This window comes from Clarias gariepinus, chromosome 3 (genome assembly GCF_024256425.1).
Source record: "Clarias gariepinus isolate MV-2021 ecotype Netherlands chromosome 3, CGAR_prim_01v2, whole genome shotgun sequence".
Classification (NCBI taxonomy): domain Eukaryota; kingdom Metazoa; phylum Chordata; class Actinopteri; order Siluriformes; family Clariidae; genus Clarias; species Clarias gariepinus.
The window spans coordinates 8,287,822-8,306,671 of record NC_071102.1 but is presented as its reverse complement, the minus strand read 5'-3'; the positions used below and the strand labels follow the sequence as shown (position 1 = coordinate 8,306,671).

At 41.0% G+C, this 18,850-nt stretch overlaps 1 protein-coding gene across 1 annotated transcript in view; it reads left to right on the top strand.

Annotated features, from left to right (window-relative positions):
- Positions 1-13,785, top strand: part of uacab (uveal autoantigen with coiled-coil domains and ankyrin repeats b) — a 53,215-nt gene extending 39,430 nt beyond the window's left edge. The window contains exons 9-19 of the mRNA XM_053492325.1: positions 3,192-3,229; positions 3,888-3,941; positions 4,060-4,167; positions 6,021-6,053; positions 6,189-6,275; positions 6,395-6,425; positions 6,555-6,604; positions 6,966-9,653; positions 9,834-9,986; positions 11,132-11,197; positions 12,162-13,785. Coding sequence (XP_053348300.1) covers positions 3,192-3,229; positions 3,888-3,941; positions 4,060-4,167; positions 6,021-6,053; positions 6,189-6,275; positions 6,395-6,425; positions 6,555-6,604; positions 6,966-9,653; positions 9,834-9,986; positions 11,132-11,197; positions 12,162-12,233 — 3,380 coding nt within the window. The 3' untranslated portion in view covers positions 12,234-13,785. The remainder of the gene's footprint in view (positions 1-3,191; positions 3,230-3,887; positions 3,942-4,059; positions 4,168-6,020; positions 6,054-6,188; positions 6,276-6,394; positions 6,426-6,554; positions 6,605-6,965; positions 9,654-9,833; positions 9,987-11,131; positions 11,198-12,161) is intronic.
- Positions 13,786-18,850: the final 5,065 nt, after the last annotated feature.

Genomic DNA, 18,850 nt, shown 5'->3' with positions numbered 1-18,850 from the left:
GATATAACCTTAGAAACAGAGAGTGGAACTGATTTATGGACGAGTATTGCCACACCTCGAGCCTTACTTGTGAAAGAAGAATGATACAGCTGACCCACCCATCCAGTGCGAAGTTTAAGATGATCTGAAACCTTAAGGTGGGTTTCCTGTAGAAAAGCAAGTTTAGCGTTCAGGTGTCTCAGGTGAGATATGATTTTATGACGTTTCACTGGAGAATTAAGCCCTTTAACATTCCAGCTAACACATCTTAAAGCACCACTTGGAGCCATATAGGTATGGGGGGCAAAGATAGTTTAATGCTGCTCAGGCAGAAAATATGCCCACCTAACTCGATCTCTCCGAGAGATACCCCAGATCTAAAGACTGGTGTTGCAAGAAACACAAAGGAAGAATACATGGCTAGGTTAGACATAATTAAATCCAAATGAAGCACACAAACAAGAGTTGACAAACATAACACAAGGTACCTAAACAACCAACAAAAATAATCTACCCCCCACCCCAAACCCTTCCCCAACCCCAAGTTTCCAAACCACTGACGAAACAGTATCCAACAACAGGAACAAAAAGAGATCCACTGACACAACCGTCAGCAAAACTTACTACTTCCTAACTTTAAATGCTCTATACCCACATTTTAATAAATTTAGATAATTAAGTTAAACCTTAGTAAACATTAGTGAACATCAAAGTTGAAACTGAAACCTCAAAAAGAATAAAAAATGAGAAGGGAAAAAAAAGGGGGCCTCAACATCAGCACTCCTGGAAAAAGGATAGAAACCATTTAACTTGTTAACTTAAAATTGTAACATGTTCTGAATCAAGTGAGGCAAAAGCAGTGAAAACACTTAGAAAAAAAAGGGAAAAGCCCCAAGGAGAAGAACAGAAAAAGTACTGTTAATGTGAAGGCTCTCACATGTTCTTAACAAATGTAGCAGCTTCCAAAGGGGAGAGGAGCCACTTCTTCTCTCCATTGGGCAGTGTGATGCGAAGTCTAGCTGGGAAAAGTAATGCTGGTTTATACCCGCCCTTGTACAGCTCGTTAATGGAGCTTTTATACTCGGCCCGCTGTTTGACCACCTCAGGACTGTAGTCGTCGTAGATGCGAAGTTTATGTCCGTTATAGGTCAGATCGCGTCGTCTGCGAGCTTCGCGAATAACCAGGTCTTTGGCTTGAAATCGGTGGAATCGCAATATGACAGGTCGAGGCCTCTCTCCTGGAGCAGGTTTTGGGGCAAGGCTCCGATGAGCTCGATCCAGTTCGGGGGGCGAAGCAAGAACGTCCTTGCCGAAAATGTCAAAAATAAGCTGGGAGAAAAATATGGTTGGGCGCGGACCTTCAATCTGCTCAGGTAATCCAATTAATCTAATATTCTGGCGCCTGCTGCGACTTTCCAGATCCGCTAATTTAGCTTTAAGAAGGTCGTTTTCTGCTTTCAAACTACAGCTTGCGCTTTCAAGTTTTTGAAGACGCTGATCAGTTTCAGTTGCGTTATCCTCCAGCGAAGTAATTTTTTGACCAAGATCAGCAATTGAGGATTTTATGCTGACCAGCGTAGATGACAACGAGTCAAAAGATGACTTGAAATCGGTTGCAAGGGCCGTTCGATGCTCGTCTAGCAACAGGCTAATCTCGGCCATGGTAATGCTACTGGATGGAGGAGAATCCCCGTCCTTTTCTGCAGCTTTCGCCCTCGTCTTCGACATATTCTCAAAAATGAGCGAACTAGAAGAGCCTGATATTGGTTATTGGGAACTTAATACGTAAAGTGTTGAGGTTTTAATAGGTTAACTGAAAATTTGTGGGAGCGAGCAAAACGCGTCTACACCGCACGCCTCATACCGGAAGTCCAGTGCTGATTGTTCGAGCTCTTTCAGAAGGGTGGGATGGTAGGCACTCTCACATCGATCGCGGCTCTAAGCCAATCATGGCCGTCTGTTGGCTCACGTAGCACGTTGGTTACGCAGGTTGAAAATAAGCAGTTGACTGGCATCACATGGTTTGGAGTAAACATGTTAGTCTTTTGGTCTCGCTGACTTGTAGCCTGGATGGTGGCGTGCCCTAATGACGGGGCTTTGACTCAATTAAGGAGAAAATCTGGAAAATTTCATCCAGGTGACCAATAGATTCAACTGCTGTCTCGTGAGCCAGTATACAAGGGTGCGACTGTTTGGTCTGTTTTTACACTGTTGCCTGGCACACAGCTGAAAAACAAATATAATTTAAAAAAATGCATTTGTTTGTCCACTGCTTTGCCTTTGCCTGCTAGCATGTTCTTGTCAGCTGTGTACAACCGACTGTTGTTTTATGTCTATTTGCTCTGGCTAGTGTATTGCTACAGTACTCTTACAGGAACGGGTGAAGGGTGGATGAAGGAAAATGAGTAAGGCTGTTAAAAGGGAGGAATGCAGCTGGAAGAAGAAGGGGAAATAGATGAGGATGTGATGTGGTGGTGTTGTGTAAGAGAAACAGCAGGGACTCGAGAAAGTCAAGCTGTGCAGCAGAGCCAGCCAGGGTGTGTGCGGGTGGGGGCGTGCGTGCGCGAGCGTGCGGGTGGGGGCGTGCGTGCGCGAGCGTGCGGGTGGGGGCGAGCGTGCGCGAGCGTGCGGGTGGGGGCGAGCGTGCGCGAGCGTGCGGGTGGGGGCGAGCGTGCGCGAGCGTGCGGGTGGGGGCGAGCGTGCGCGAGCGTGCGGGTGGGGGCGAGCGTGCGCGAGCGTGCGGGTGGGGGCGAGCGAGCGCGAGCGTGCGGGTGGGGGCGAGCGAGCGCGAGCGTGCGCGGGTGGGGGCGAGCGTGCGCGAGTGTGCGGGTGGGGGCGAGCGTGCGCGGGTGTGCGGGTGGGTGTGTGCGTGTGCGGGTGGTGGCGTGTGGGGGCGAGCGTGCGCGAGTGTGGGTGTAGGTTGGGTGTCGTGGACACATGTACTGCTGAGGTTGTGACACAAACGAGCACTTTTTAAAGTGTATCTTTAAGCACTTTGCAGCCTGTCACAGTAAAACATTTGTTCCTATTTTTTTAAATTTAATCTACATAATTCATTTAATTATTAAGAAACGAAGTGGCTCAAGACCTTCGCACATTACTGTATACATGTATGTGTTTTTGTTAAATTTCATGTATAATTCACAGTTTTTTTTAATCATTAAAATGTTTCATTATTTACATTTGAACCCTCCTGTATTCTGTATTCACAGCAAAAGAAGCTAGCAGGGCGGAACAGAAAAAGAGACAGGTACTGAAAAAAAATCACACACTGACGTGTCATCGAACATGAAACACCAGCTTGCTGATAAGATGGAGATGAAATCATGTTTTACATTTTTATCATTTTTTTTAGTTGTTTATTTAGACGTGTGCTCTTTGTCCGTTATTGTGTATTCAACTAAGAGTCTGACAACAGGAAGAAAAAATAATGTGAACTCAGTCATACTATCACTTTTGAAGTATGTGTTATTTTAAATAGTTCGCTTCTGCCGAAAGTATTGAGTGTATCTTTATAAGGAGTGAATGTAGGAAAGTTTTCGTACATTTTTCTCACAGTTTTTTTCGAACGGTTCATAAATTCCCACACATTTGTTATGTTGTTTATTTGCTTTTATTATTAGCCTCAGCTCCTGAGATTCGATCTGAAGCCTGGAGTGATGAGAATAAGCACAGGGAGATCGACTTGTGGTCCGTTTTAAAGCTCGACCGTGCTTCCACCTGCTGTCAGAGAAAGGAGTTGCAGTGTATTAGGGCGAGAATAATTCACCATTTATGACGTTATTAAACAACTAGGCCAACAGTGTTTATTTTTAAGCCTTGGCAGATGTACAGTTACTGTATGATCAGGGTTGGCAGAGATTCGTATCCAGCTCAGCTGAGTCTCTCTCTCTCTCTCGTGTCTACAGCTGTCTGTGGACGTGGCCCCTGAGACCGCATCTAACAGGGATCTGATTATTCACGTAAGTGCAGCTAATTGTATTTAGTAGTTTGACTGTCCATGAAGTTAAAGCTTTTGATTTGCAGTGTTCTATATATATTTATGCAATAAACTTCTATTTCTGTACGATAACATTTCAGGATCTTGAGAAGCAGAACGAGAGTCAGCAGGAGACTCTGAGGAAATATCATCATGACCAGAGGGTCCTAATGGACAAAGTCAGTGTGCTGCAACAGCAACTCAGTCAGGTGGATACACACACACACACACGTACACACACACACACACGTGTACGCACATGTACACAAACATATTTACACAAATACGCACACACACACACACACACACACACACACACACACACACCCACACACACAGGGTACAGATGCACATGCGTACACAGACACGTGTGCAGACAAACATGCAGGGGGGATTAGCCATAACATTTGTATGTCTTCATGCAAAGCTGACACAAGTGACGCCCCAAAATGCTTTTTTTTCTTTCTTTTTTTTTTTTTTTTTTGCATTTTCAGCTAAAACAGTGATCAGATTACATGCATACAAAATTTCTCCCTGTGGATCAGGCGATTTACTGAAAAGGAAAAATAAGCATTTTCTTGTAGTGACAGTTAAGCTCATTTCATTTAGCATGAAGTTTGACTCTGTGTGAACTTTCCATCAGTGAATCCATGAACCTCATTGTTGTGCCTTAGTATAAACCAAGTAGTCTTTTTGGGCAGAATATAATACCTTCATGAGAATTGTGTTTCTTTTCAGTGAATGAAAATGTTTCTCCCAGTTCACCAAAAAGAACTAATGTTTTGAAACACTTGAGAACTGATTGAACTGAAAGAGGAAATTTTCTTTTATTTGATTTATTCAAGGAAACATCAAAGGTCATTGACCCTGACCAGGATAAAGCACTTAGTGAAGATGAGTGAATTCATGCTGATGGAAAGCTCCGATATTGAAAAGAGGTTTCACTGGAAGCTTTTAGAATAAATTGCATTGTAACGATAATACCGCTGTCTTGGGGGTGGAAAAATCATATAATATAAAATAATAATACATATGATACTCGTATACGAGTTGGCTCTCAAAGTTTTCTGAAAAGATTCCTATCAATCAGCTGACTGATTTTGCAAGTTGCTATTTGTTAATTGGTGATTTTTCAGGCTGGACATAATGAAAATACTGCCTGTGTTATTTCATAGTTTTTAAATGTAGAGAAAACATGTGTCCAAACTTTTGACTTGTACTGTATGTTAAGTGTGTTTAAGAAAAAGCACTTCCTGTGCTCCTTTTTAACTCTTAAAAAAAAAAAAAAAAAAAGTGGTAAAGGCAACAAATGATCACAATAGATGCATTTAAACATCTATATACAGTACATATTTTAAAGGTTTGCCGTTGAATGTTTTAATATTTAATAACTATAAACCTAGGGTTAGAACTGTATTAAACGTGTGATCACGATGGGTGTCACGTGTGATCACGATGGGTGTCACGTGTGATCACGATGGGTGTCATGGTAACCAAAACTGTATCTTAATTTCCGTCTTATAGAATTTTGCAGCTGACCATCCAATAAGTGTCCAGCATTGAGAGTTAATGTTCAAACACGTAGATAGTATGTGCGATGCACTGCGTAATTTAAGCCATTAATAAAATATGATTTTTAAAACATTGACTTTTTGTGTTGTATAGCAGCATTCTGTTAGTACTGTAGGCGCTTATTTAACATTTGCAGCAAGCGTGCTTTTTTACAGTTAGTAAGTTTCATTGCTTAAAGAAGCACAAAATGAGAAGCTCATATTAATTGGTAGCTATAAATAATTAAAATGTGATATTTTTTGTTCATTAATTGATTAAAATACTAATATTTTATATATTAGATTATAGAATGCTATAGTCGTTGACAAATCTCTGCGGTAGAAAAAAAAAGCATCCTCAGTTATGAATTCGTTTGTCTAACAGCTCATGTTATTCTTCCAGTAAACATTTCACAATGTATTTATATAAAATTATATTAATTCTCTCCGTGATCAAATGTCTACTTCTGTAATTACAGTTCATGGTTTACTATATTTTATCCCCATTACAGGAGAAGTTGATAGTGGAGGACATTCACAAAGAGGTAATTTGCATTTCATCATTGGTTCTCTACGGCTCTTTTAACAGCACGTCTTTGCCAAGAACACCTTTTTTTCATTTCCTGAGCATGAAAGATGACTGACTCGCTCTAACTTTCTTATCTTGTTCCTGTGATCAGAGGGAGCAGCTCAAGCGCATGCTGTCTGCCAGAGAAAGAGAGTATGCAGCTGCAGAGACAGTAAAGGTTCAGCTCCGGAGCCATCTGGTGAGCGTCTAGCCGAGGGCAAATAATAACCAGACAACATGCAGCATCATGGGACCTGTGTTCTAACCACATAAACAAGACGCCTCTAATTAATATATTTGCATGATTCTGTTTTGCAGGGAGAATACTCGGGCCAGTCTGTGATTAAAGGTGAGCTGGTGATGTGATGTGATTTACAGTAAAGGCTTGGGCCTTGTAGCTGAGTTTGAGAAATATCCATAATGCATTTTTGTGAAATAATCTGAATCTCCAAGTAAGATTTGTTTTATTTGGATGCAGGGAAAGAAACGATTCTCGTCAGACAAGCTCAAAGTCTGGATTCAGCTCAGGTGAAATATTCTTAGTTTTTGTTATTTTCTTTAGATTTTCTTTTGTCACCTGTTTCTACTATGGTGGAAATTTTATGTATTGCCTTTTAAACCAAGACACTACATGTAGGAATGAAGAGGCAGGAGTTTCTGATGACGTATATCTTTTTCAGTAACTGCAAAGTGTTCATTTTACTGTGTTGTCTACTTGTGCGCACCATATTAAACAGGGAACATAAATATGCATCTGTGTTTGGGGTGAGATTTAAATTGTACTGTCATGTACCATTTTTAGTGCAGCGTTTATTTGTTTCTTGAATAAAGAGGACACCTCATGCTGAGCTCCTGGCCTAATTTTGCTATCTTCACTTTCTGGTGGCAGGTTTTGCAGCCTTCTGTCCCATCTCGTTCTGTATCCCGACCCTTGGAGCTCTCTCACCCAGGGATGGCAACCCCTAATGAGGTGGAGACATTACGTCAGGAGCTAAGGTCCACCCGTAAACTGCAGGAGGGTGCTCAGGAAGAAATAGGACGCCTCCAGGCTGCACTCACTCGAAAAACCAAGGAGTGTGAAGAATTGCTTCAGAGTCGTGACTCGACCAAGCGAGAAGCAGATCGGCAGGTTCAGGAGCTAGAGGGGGCATTGGGAGATGTCCAAAAGAGGATGCTGGACTCTGAAGCCAAGGTCAAGCAGCTACAGGCACATGTGATCACAGTAAAGGAGCATCTTGGCAACCAAATGTTAGATGACCTCAAAGCTCAGCTCAGCGAGGTTAAGGTTAAGTATGAAGGTGCGTCAGCGGAGGTCGGCCGAGTGAGGAATCATTTGAAACAGAGCGAGAAAGCTCTGGAGGAGTATAAAAAGAGTGAAAGCCTCTTGGCTGAAGAGGTCGAGAAGCTGACCGATGAGCTAAATGCAACGAGAGGACAGCGTGACGCCATGGCTAAGTCTCTGCAAGAAATGGAGGCTCGTGTTAAAGAAACAGAAAAACGTCTGGCTGCCATGGTGCCTGGAGAGAAATTTGACAACATGAAGAACCTTCTGACCAATGCGGTGGATGAGAAGGAGAGACAGCTGGTGGAGCTGCGGGAGGACTACGATCGCGTTCTTGAGGAGGTGGCTGAGCTCCACAGGGAGGAGGACAACCAGGACACCGTCCCCCTTCAGGAGCATGAGAGACTCAGGATGGCTCTGGAGGAACAGAGTGATCTCCTAAAGAAAAAACTGTCAGACGTCACTTCGAAATGTCAGTCGCTAATCTGTGAGGTCGAGGATGGTGAGGATGAGAGGGAGCTGCTTCGAGAAGAGCTGCATGAGCTCAGAAAGAACCTCCAGACGCAGTTTGTTCCTGTCGAGACTCATGAGGAATTTAAGAAGACTGTTAATCTTGCTATGGAAGAGCTTAAGGATGAGCTTGATGAGACTATCAAAAGGGGAAATCACGCTGAGGGGCAGTTGAGGAGGCTTCAGGAGGAGAAGGCGTCTCTGGCTGAAAGCATGAGCAGCTTGAAGAGCACTCATGTACCCAATGAAAGGTATGAAAGTGAGGTGGCTGCACTTTCAGCCTGTAAAGCAGGGGTGGAAAAGGATTTGGAGAATCTCCAGAGGAAGTACAAAGATAAAGAGAAGGAGCTTGAGGTGGTGGCAGCTGAGAACATTGCACTGAAACAGAGTTTGCAGGTTGAGTTTGTCAAAAGAGAAGAATATGAGAGAATGCAGGAAGAGTTGCATGAAGCTTTGGAGAAAGCTAAGGCTGACATTCACAAATTGGAGGAAGACGGAAAAGTTAAAGAGGATGAGTTAAAGAAGGTAAAACAGGGAAGCGATATGTTAAAGGAAAATTTGCAGGGCAAGTTGAAAAGGGACTATATCAGCATTGTTGAGCATGAGGCAATAAAAAGCCAGCTAAACAGTGCTGTAGCTGAAGCAGAAAGAAGTGCTAAAGATGCCTTCTCCAAATATGAGTCTATTCAAGAAGGTACTTCAAAACTTCACAAAGAAATTGAAGACCAGAAGAAAGAGCTGGACACTATTCATGAAGCCATTAACTCTAAATTTGTGCCAGTGAGTGTGCTGGAGGAAAAAGAGAAGTTCTTTAATGCCACTGTGATGGATCTAAGAGGGGAGCTAGCAAAAATGGAGGAGAAATACAAAAGTGCAAAGACTGATGTGGAACACGAGAGACAAGCCAAAGAGACTGTGAAATTAGAGATGGAATCTGTGCAGAAGACACTGGAGGCTAACTTGGTCTCCAGTGAAAAGTACAGGGAAGTTGAAGATGGTTATAAAGGTCAGATGGAGAATTTGAGTCTAAAGTTAATGGAACTGGAGCAGCAGTACATGGAGGTGACTGTACAAAGAGCTGAACTGGAGGAACAGAACTCGCTCTGCAATGCTGAAATGATGAACCTCCAGCAGAGTATAGAAAACGAGTATGTTCATCTGGAGCAGTTTGAGGCCACAAGGAACTCTCTGACCTGCAGCTTGCAGGAGGCTCAGGCGGAATGCAAGCGCCTCAGTGAGGTCTACGATTTGGAGGTCCAGCGCACCCACAATCTGGAGAATGAGCTCCTGAACCATAGAACTGATGCTGACCTCCTGGCTCAACACAGCCATGCCAGAATGGCCCTGGAGCAGGAATTGGACAAGCTTCGTTTGGCCCTAAGGGAAGAAGAGGAGACCAGTGCCCAGAGGGCTGAGGATGTAGCCACTCTGCAGACAGAGCTTCTCAGAGCAACACATGCCTTGGATGATCTTCGCAGCCATGAAGGTCAGTTGGTAGAGCTCAAAGCTGAGAAGCAGAGGCTGGAGGATGAGTTAGAGGTGCTCAGTGATCGCCTCTTGGGTCTAGAAGAGCAGTGTGAGGAACTATACCAGGAAGCAAACCAGGCGAAAGAAGGGGAGAATAGAGCAAGGATGGAAACTGAGTCCTTGCAGACCAAGAGTGCCTTAATTGAGAAGGAGATCCATGATCTAAAAGAAAGGTATGATGACTCCCTGAGCACCATCGGAGACCTCCAGAGAAGAATTCAGACCTCCTCAGAACAGACCGAGGCCAAAGACAAAAGGGTGAGGATTATAATGTTCTTTTTTAAAAAAAACAACAACATTTGGAATACGAAATGTCTGCATTCTTGCAGATCCTTCTCTGGCGTACGTTACCAGAATGTCATTCCAGTGAACCTGCTCTTGAAACCTTTGTTTGTCAGCTACTTGTATGTTTTAAGTAAGTGAATCTGTGTGGTTTAGATCACAGAGCTGTTGGCAGATGTGGAGCGGTTGAAACAGGCTCTCAATGGCCTGTCCCAGCTGGCTTACACTGGCAACACTCCCAACAAGAGACACGCTCAACACATTGACACACTCCAGGCGCAGGTCAAGAGCCTCCAGCAGCAGCTGGCTGTAAGTAGCACTTTCAGCTAAACACTTTCCTTGCATCTAGAAACGTGGGGTATGTTACAGTGGGATTGAGTAATTAAACATGGTTTAGTTTTGGCATTCAACAATAGTGTTTGGTTCAAATGAAAATAAACATGCCAGTCAGTACTAATTGGACTCAATTGCCTCAACTAGGCAACAATAGCAAAACAGTGGAGCATGCAAAGCATCAGACTGGCAACTTCTTCTTTTTTTTTTTTTTTTTTTTGCCGGTTATGGGTTTATATTTTCCAGTCAGCAAACTCCTTGTGAGTGATGACTGATGTGGTCTGTATGGAATAGTGTTGCATGTCCTGTATACACCTGCAGGATATACTGTATGAGACTGCACACTACTCCTTAAATTAGCATTTAGTACATTGTGTAATCTGATTAGCAGGAAATGTGACACTAAATGTGGAAACATCTTGTATGTATTTTTAAATGTATTTTTTATTAGTATAGTACTTACGAAAAAAAAAAAGAAAAAAAATATATATGTATATATATATTTTTTGTATTATTATTATTATAATTTTTTTTTTTAAAGAACAGTTAAGGAAATTTCAGTAGGCCTGAACTTGGTGCGCCGGCAAAAGCAAAATGTTAATAAAATTTTCATATTTATGACCGAATCCATGTTTTATGATGTCCCTGAATGAGTCACCGGAGTGAACCTGGCCCAGAAGGAGGACGACCCGAGTCTCAGGAGAAAGTGAATTTCACGAAAAAGCCTAACTAAAAGCCCTTTCCCAACTTTATTACATTTGGATTTGCATTTTATTGCGTTTGATCCATTTGATCCACAAAACAGTCTTTTTTCATATAAGTGGATGTTCTGTGGATGGACTTAACTGTGTTTACGAATTGCTGTGGCTAGTGAGCCTGAGTCAGAGAGAGACATAGAGCAAGTAAGTGATGCCTTATGCTCCTCTGAGCTCATACAGTAAGACATGAAGATAATAGAGTTACAATAACACAAAACTCTAACTGTCTGACTCACTCTTGCAATCAAACCCTCGCTGGGAAAATTGCAGCCACTATTTACAGCTGAGACATGTTCACAAGAGACATCTGTTCCTCATTACTCACGACCTCACTGTTGATCTGTTCTTTCTTCATTGTCACAGGATGCTGAGAGGCAACACCGAGAGGTGGTTTCAATTTATCGAACTCATCTTCTCAGTGCCGCACAGGTATGTCACGAACGCACGTGTCTACGTACTGTACATGGCAGATTGTTTATTTTTTCTATTTTTCATCTCAGGGATATTTATTAGAATGTCAGGTTCTCTGTCCTACATAGTCGCTGTCTCAGGTTATTTGTGAGATGGTCTGCAGAAACCTATCAAATGGTATGGCTGGAAAACAGCAAAGGAATCTGATTATATACTTTTAATAGACTTTTCAATCTCTGCTTTAAAGGTCCCATAGTCCCCCGCCCCCCAAAAAAACAAGTTAATGACTGTCTCAGAGGTCTCCCAGTATGAGTGTAATCCAGGGGGTATCTTTTTATATGAGGTCACATTAGGGAAAAATCTGATTGGCTTCCTTGATCCCTGGCCAATGTAAAAAAGTGTTTTTTTTTTTCTACACTCATAGAGACTGATCTAATTGTTTAAAAATGACCAAAAAGTGAATTTTGGCTTCTTGATGGTTAAAGAGCCAGTGTAAAGTGTGATGTAATAGCAGTTAGATGTCTTTGATGAAATAATAATAATAATAATAATCAGAATCAGAAAGATAATAATAATAATAATAATAAATGAAAAAACATTTATAATAATAATAAATGAAAAAACATTTTTAAAGTTGCCATTAAATGAATGAATTTATATAGCAGTGACTTCTAGACAAGGTGTTTGTGTCATGGAAATTGGAATATATTCTTATAAATATCCCTTTGATGATAACTACACTTGTTGACAAAGTATACCGAATTAATATAATGTTACTTTTGGTTTCAAAGAAACATGTAGTTTTCAAAGTATTTCAAAATCTGATCATGTAAATTGTTAATTTTATGCTGCCGCACATGGAGTCTAACACAACCTAGTATAACCCTATTCGAAGGCTATACCATGCACCTGGCTAAAAAAAAAGAGTCCAAACCCAGATTTACTTGGCCTGTAACAGTATCGGCTTGCTTGTGTTTTGCAGGGTCACATGGATGAAGACGTTCAGGCAGCGTTGCTGCAGATTATCCGAATGAGGCAGCAGTTTGTGTGTTAAACCCGGCCGAGACACTCTTTGACTCAAATCCACTCTATATGCTGAAGGCGTCCAGTTAGAAACGGGATCAGTCAAGGTGTATTAAAGACATTCGAATGTTCACTCATCACAGATCAGGATAAGTGTTGTGGGTCTTGGGAGTAGCATTTAAAGTACTGTTTGTGGGAGCTACAATACTTGCAATACTCTTGCATATCGACTATAATGCTGATTCAGTAAGTGACATAAAAAGGTACTAAAACTCCTAGGATTCCTCGTCACTGAGGTGGTGCACTTTAACCTTTGTTTTTTGTATGGGTAAAGCTGCATTAAGTGTATCTTTACATTATAACCCTAAATACTAATTTAATGTTTAAAAGTGGTCCTTAATAATAGCCTTTCATTTTTTTATCAGTATCACACATTCTCATTACCACGTAAAATGCTACCAGTACAAACGATGTGCAAGAAAAGACGTCTTGGGTCGAAGAGTTTAATACCTGTTTTTTTAAGAGTGTACCGTATTTCCTGCTGGTTTTAAACATGTCTAGCAGGAATCCTTGAACGGTTTGGTACTTTGTGTTGCGGTTTTCGCTGCAGAAACAAGTGTATGTCCCTCAAGCTGCAGTGCATTGTGGGATTTCCTATTTTACCCTAAAAGATTCTAAAAAAAAATCTACAGAGAGCTAGATTTTTAGGTATTTTCATACAGGTCAGGGAGCAGGTCTCCTTTTCAATTTTTGTCAGGGACAAATTGTAAGGTCCAAATGATTTGACAAGCTCTTAAACAGCCTAAGTGCAGATTAGCCGTAATCACATTCTGATCATGTGGTGGTGGCCAGCTGTGCCTTGGATTTGAGTCAGTGAATGTTAATAGTGCTAGGTGAAACAGGACACAGCCTGGATAATCTGCTCCTTTTGCCTGGAAGATGCTGCCCTCGTGTGGTGGAACTTGGCTGGCCAAGTTTTTGATGACATAAATAAACTCTTTGTGGTTGGATTTACTGTATAGCTGCAGATGTGATGCATTTGCGATATATATATATATTTTTCTGGTGCTTTCAAAATCTGATGTTTTTATCAGGCTTTGTACTACTTTTGATTAATGGTCACCATGTTTATGGTAATACTATTCAGCAGGACTGGACTAGAATGACACTATACCTATTCAAGGTACTTTTTCATTTTATTAATGTCTTTTTTCCCCCTCTTTTGGAATAGTTCAGTACATGTTAGAAGCCACTAGCCGAACTTTAGCTTTAGCACCGACATTAACCAGACATTAAGTTTATCAGCACATATTTACTGTACTCCTAATTGGTTATACTGATTATAATTTATTGCATAAAAGGGCTACTGATTTTTACTAACTTAAATGAACTGAAGTTTTTAGTTCTGTATAGACAGCGCCAAATCTTATGTGATGAGCCTTATGAATTCTAGTATATGAATTCTGCTATGAGGTAGTTTGCATTTTGCTCCAAAAATTGTATTTTATTTTTTTGCCTTTTTTCTTTCTTTTCCTTTTAAACAATAGTTAAAATCTAAAATCAATAAAAGTGACTGCTTTACAATAAAATGTCTGTCTGTTAATTCAGTGAGTGGTTGCATATCTTTTTTTTTTTTTTTTTTTTTTTACATTATAGAACGAAAGATTGTTCTTTTAAGACAGGAGGTCAGCTGTTCTGGAATAGTTCTTGCAAAAACAGTATTGTCAAGTGCATTTGCAAAACCCATCAAGCACCATGATGAAACTGGCTCTCATGATGCAGAGAAGTTCATTTAGAGTTACCAGCCTCAATCAATCACCAGATTATTGCATATTTTGAATTCTTTTAGTTTTACAATGTAGAAAGTTGTTCACTACCAGTCTGAAGTTTGAAAACACCTTCTAATGCCATAGTGTTTCCTGGTTTGTATTTCTTTCCACATTGCAAAACAGTTTTGTGGTGTGCTATGATTAGTAAAGTAAGTGCTTAATATAACCAGAATAGAGATTTCAGTGTAGCATATCTTGCGTATGCAGAATCACTTTTTTTTTTTTTTGCCAAGACAATATCATGTAGAAACTTTAACCATTTAGGCTGCTTTATTTATATATAATATTAATAATATATAATAATTGTGTATATATATATATATATATATATATATATATATATGTATGTGTGTATGTATGCATGTACTGTGTGTGTACAGTATGTGTGTGTGTATATATATATATATATATATATATATATATATATGTGTGTATATATACACAAACACACACACATATACATACATACATACATACATAGATACATACATGTATGTATAACTTGCTCATGCCTAAAGGAAATGCATCGTCCCTCAGTTGGTGTGCAGTCTTTCTTAGATGTTGTGAACAACAAGCAATGTTTGTGTTTTGGGAGATCTGTAAGAGAACCTAGCGCAACTTTAATCTGTAATCACGTTTCCTTTTCCTTTCAGGGGTCAGTTAAACCCTAACCTTCGCCTGACATGCTCGCCAGCTTGATTTATTTCACATTTTGAAATGTAAATTATGTGGGATTGTACCTTATAAACTGGGTGTCAAAGTTCTATATTAGTTTTTCAGCCTAGATTTAATTTAGATTAAATTCTTTTACTTGGGATGCCGTGCGGTTTCCACTTGTTTTTTCTTCTGTGAACATTTAATAGTTTACTCGGCCCACAGAGAAACATTCACACGGTTCGGTTATGGTTAAAGATGCGATTCTGATGAGAGCGAGTGTGACACGGGGGTCTCGTCACAGCTCCAGAGTTCCTGGTTTGGCAGTGAGCTTATGTGTGAGGTTATGTGAGGTGTATCTGTGTGGGTTTCTCTGGGTTCTTAGGGTTTCTCCCACCCCTTAAAACATGCCACAGTTTAGTCGGCGTCTCTAAATTGCCTGTATGGGTGAATGTGCATGTGTGTGGTACCCTGAAATGGATGTCCAGCGTTTTTGTGGATCCACCACAACCCTGACCGGAAATAAACAGCCTCTAGGAAACCAACTATAATATTTAGATCAGACTTTTGGTAGAAACTAAATAAAACAAAAGCCAACACAACTATTTTAATAATAAGAGGAATACGGAATAATCCAGGGTTCAGATCCCCCACTGGATGCCCTCAGCCTCCAGTCCCAATCCCACTAATTGAATCATGCTTGGTCCATACCCCACTCTCTCTCATTTCATTTCACTTCATGTTTGTCAGTGCATGTGGTTTTGCTTTAAACACAATCATGGTGGGAATGACAGGCAGCTCTCTGGCATGAAGGCTCCTCTTTTATCTCGTGGCTTGCATTGATTTATACTTTTGGGTTTCGCTGGAAGCTCTGGTATCCCACAAATACCTACTGTATAAAGCCTGATGTGACGGCTTACCGTGTGGTGGAGAGACAATATTGAACTTCCTTTAAAAGGATTTAGGAGTCCCAGGAGACAGGGATTTTGCTTTGTTGTGCTCCGGCTCGTCATCTGCTCAGTCGTATTGCTGTTATTATTATCCTTATTAGTATCATTATTACTATTATTGTTGTTATTATTATTAATTCAATGTTGTGTCATCTTCAGCTAGTTCAGCAGTTGTGCTGTGAAACGGTCCATATGTTCTGTGAATGTTATCAGCGCTAACATGTGGCTCTGTTTGGGAAGGAGGACATTCCAGAGCTTTGAACTGAAATCCTACGAGTGTATTTGAGCTTTAACCTCATGCTTTATACTTTCTAATGAATCCAACATTTCTCTTGTATTTGGTTGTTTAAGCAAGTGAAAGAACAGTCTTCGGATCGCAGCTGCTTTTTCCTCCCTCTGTTGTTTCTCCTCAATGTATTTTTTTCCCCTCCAATAAGCCTGTGTTATTTGTGGCCTGTGCGGTATGAGCTGTTCACATCAATTAATGCAAATACAATTCAAATCTGTTTGGAGATTTTCTTTTTATCTCATTTCCAGACCATAAGTAGAACCAGAGACGCACAACCTCACTCACTCACTCACTCACTCATAGAGTTTGCTTTTCTTTCTCTATTACACTTTCTTTTTCTCACTTACTCATTCTCAGTTTCTCCTTCTGTTGCTTTTCCTCCTTTATTACATCCTCCCTCGCTCGCACTCATTCATTCTCACACAGTTGCTTTCCTTTCTCTATTACACATGTCTGTCTGTCTGTCTCTCTCTCATTCTCTGTGCTCATTAATCATTGCTGTAAGGATCACAGCGTAGGCCTGCTGGTTAACGGCTCCCCTGGCGGTCATGGTAAGGGAGGGGGGCATCGTCCTGTTCATGTGCCTTTGATGCGCTTAGTTGCTTCAGTTACTCTGTAGTGCGTCTGTGCTGTGATTCATAGCAGGGCTGCAGCTTATTAGCCTCACTGTGTCTGCAGATCCATCCACGTCAAACAAATCCGAGCTGCTTTTTGTTCTGTAATTTCTGCTCATGTCCTGTTATCTTCCGTTATCTATCTTTTACAGTTCTGTTTATACTTGAGATTCTGTTGTATTTCTTTTTTTTTTTTGTAAAATACAGTAATTCTGTCCTTTTTTTTTCTTCTTTTGTTAAATTAAAGTAGAAGATCATTGAATCTGAATGGTTTTCTGGGTGCGCTGAGAGCGGTTTTTACACACCATTTAATTGTTCTAACAAAACATCAAAGATTTTCATCCAACAATGTTGGTTTTAGTTGGAGGAACTTTAATGCTTAATATCATTATGCATGATTAATCTGCCTGGGAACATTGAGTGTTTTAATAGTATATTAATAGAATGCTGAATATTTACTGAATGCTTAAAAACCCATCTCTCTTAGTTGAGTTTGCATTTTAAATTTCTGGTTACATGGTGGTACAGTTTTAATCATGATGCATTTTTACACTTTACACCTTGTTAAAATTAGAGAGAGATAGAATCGCATTTTGCTCTCTCTCTCTCTCTCTCTCTCTCTCTCTCTCTCTCTCTCGTTCTCTCTCATGCTCCTTCCATTAAGTCTAGAAGGTCAGTTAAAAGGTTTGCCATCATCTCTGCTTCCTCTTTGGGCTTGTGCTGTGTGTGTCTGGGTTCTTAATGGACTATTAGCCAGCCAATGCGGTCCCCTCTCTTTCTCTCTCCTGCATTCTCTCTTCCTCTCTCATTAGTCCCCTCTGAGCTGATCCCTGTGCTCTCTCCCACCCTTAATGTTTTTGCAGACTTCCCCACACTTTGTTGCCCCTATAAAGTTCATTTAAAGCATAATGGCACTCCCGAGGACACGTGGACCTGATTTGGGCTGAATGGATTCAACATGTCTCCCGCTCTGATCCTGGCCTGACCCTGCTGCTCCAACACCTGGGAGGAGGGAGGATGGGGTGAAAAGGGGCTGGAGAGAGAGAGAAAGAGAGAGAGACGGACAGAAAGCCTCTTTCATTTGTTAGGATTTATTGGTTGGCCGTAGAAGAAGTCCATTACTGCAGCCAAACCCTCAGCGCTGCTGGTATCAGGAGATCGGCTTTTATGTGCCAGCAAAGACCACAGAGCCGTGTTCACCTCACCAGTACTGCATCCTGCGAAAGCGTTTGTTGTTTTAAACTGTCCCAGATCTACCCTCATAACTCGCGCTTTAAATTGCGCCAATAAGCAGCTGGAACACGTGCTTATATAAACGTAACCGGTGCTCCGTTCAGCTTTCTGATTAGAACACACAGGTTTAAGAATCTGAAGCTGTCAGCGCTGATTCGAACCAGACCTTTTTAAACCGCACAGTAATTACACTAGAGGAGGTTAACATGACACACCATCTTTTCCCTGAAACGCAATAAGGACATTATACGCTGCACACTAAATGGTTTCATCTGAGCCCACTGTTTTTCTTCTTCCCTCATTAGCTCTTGGTTAACCACTAATGCCCAGTGTATCTGCTCGCTCCCCCACCCTTGTTCTTCTTCTCACTCAAGGACTTAGCAAAACCATATGCGACTCTTTCCCCTCCAAGCCCAACTTCTTAATAATTCCAAAGCCAGAACGGAAAATGGGCCGCGTTTCCCATGTCTGCTCTGGGCTGAGAGCATGAGGCCGTATCCGCGGTTTAGCAGAATAAGCTTGCCGAATCACTGACCGGGTGTTTGGAATCGGCGCAGAAACCAGTGTTGGCTTTTCATCGTCTTAAAGAGGCCGGCTTTGCTTGTGGTGGCCTGGTTTTCAGCTCTGTGGAGAAGGTCTGTGGTTCTTTACAGGCTTGTTAAGGGGGAACCGCAGGCACAAACGTTGGAAGTGCAGGAGATCTGTGACTCCTGCTCTGGACTTTCTCAATCTCTGTCTCTCTCTCTCTCTCTCTATATATATATATATATATATATATATATATATATATGTGGCAAGATTTTGATTTCCATAAAGTGCTTTGTTATTTATAAGCATCTGTGTCTACACGAGTGGTCTGTTAATCTGTTACATCACTGTTTTCATTCAAAGTAAAGAGTTTTTCAGCACAGTTATTGATTTCCTATGAAATACTACTGTATGGTAATATTCGATTTTAATTTATACCCTTATGAGGGACATTACATGTTTTTTGACACATCGCATGGTATGTTTTACACACACACCCCAACATATGCACACACATTTTATCTTGTATCTTATCTTATATAGACTATATA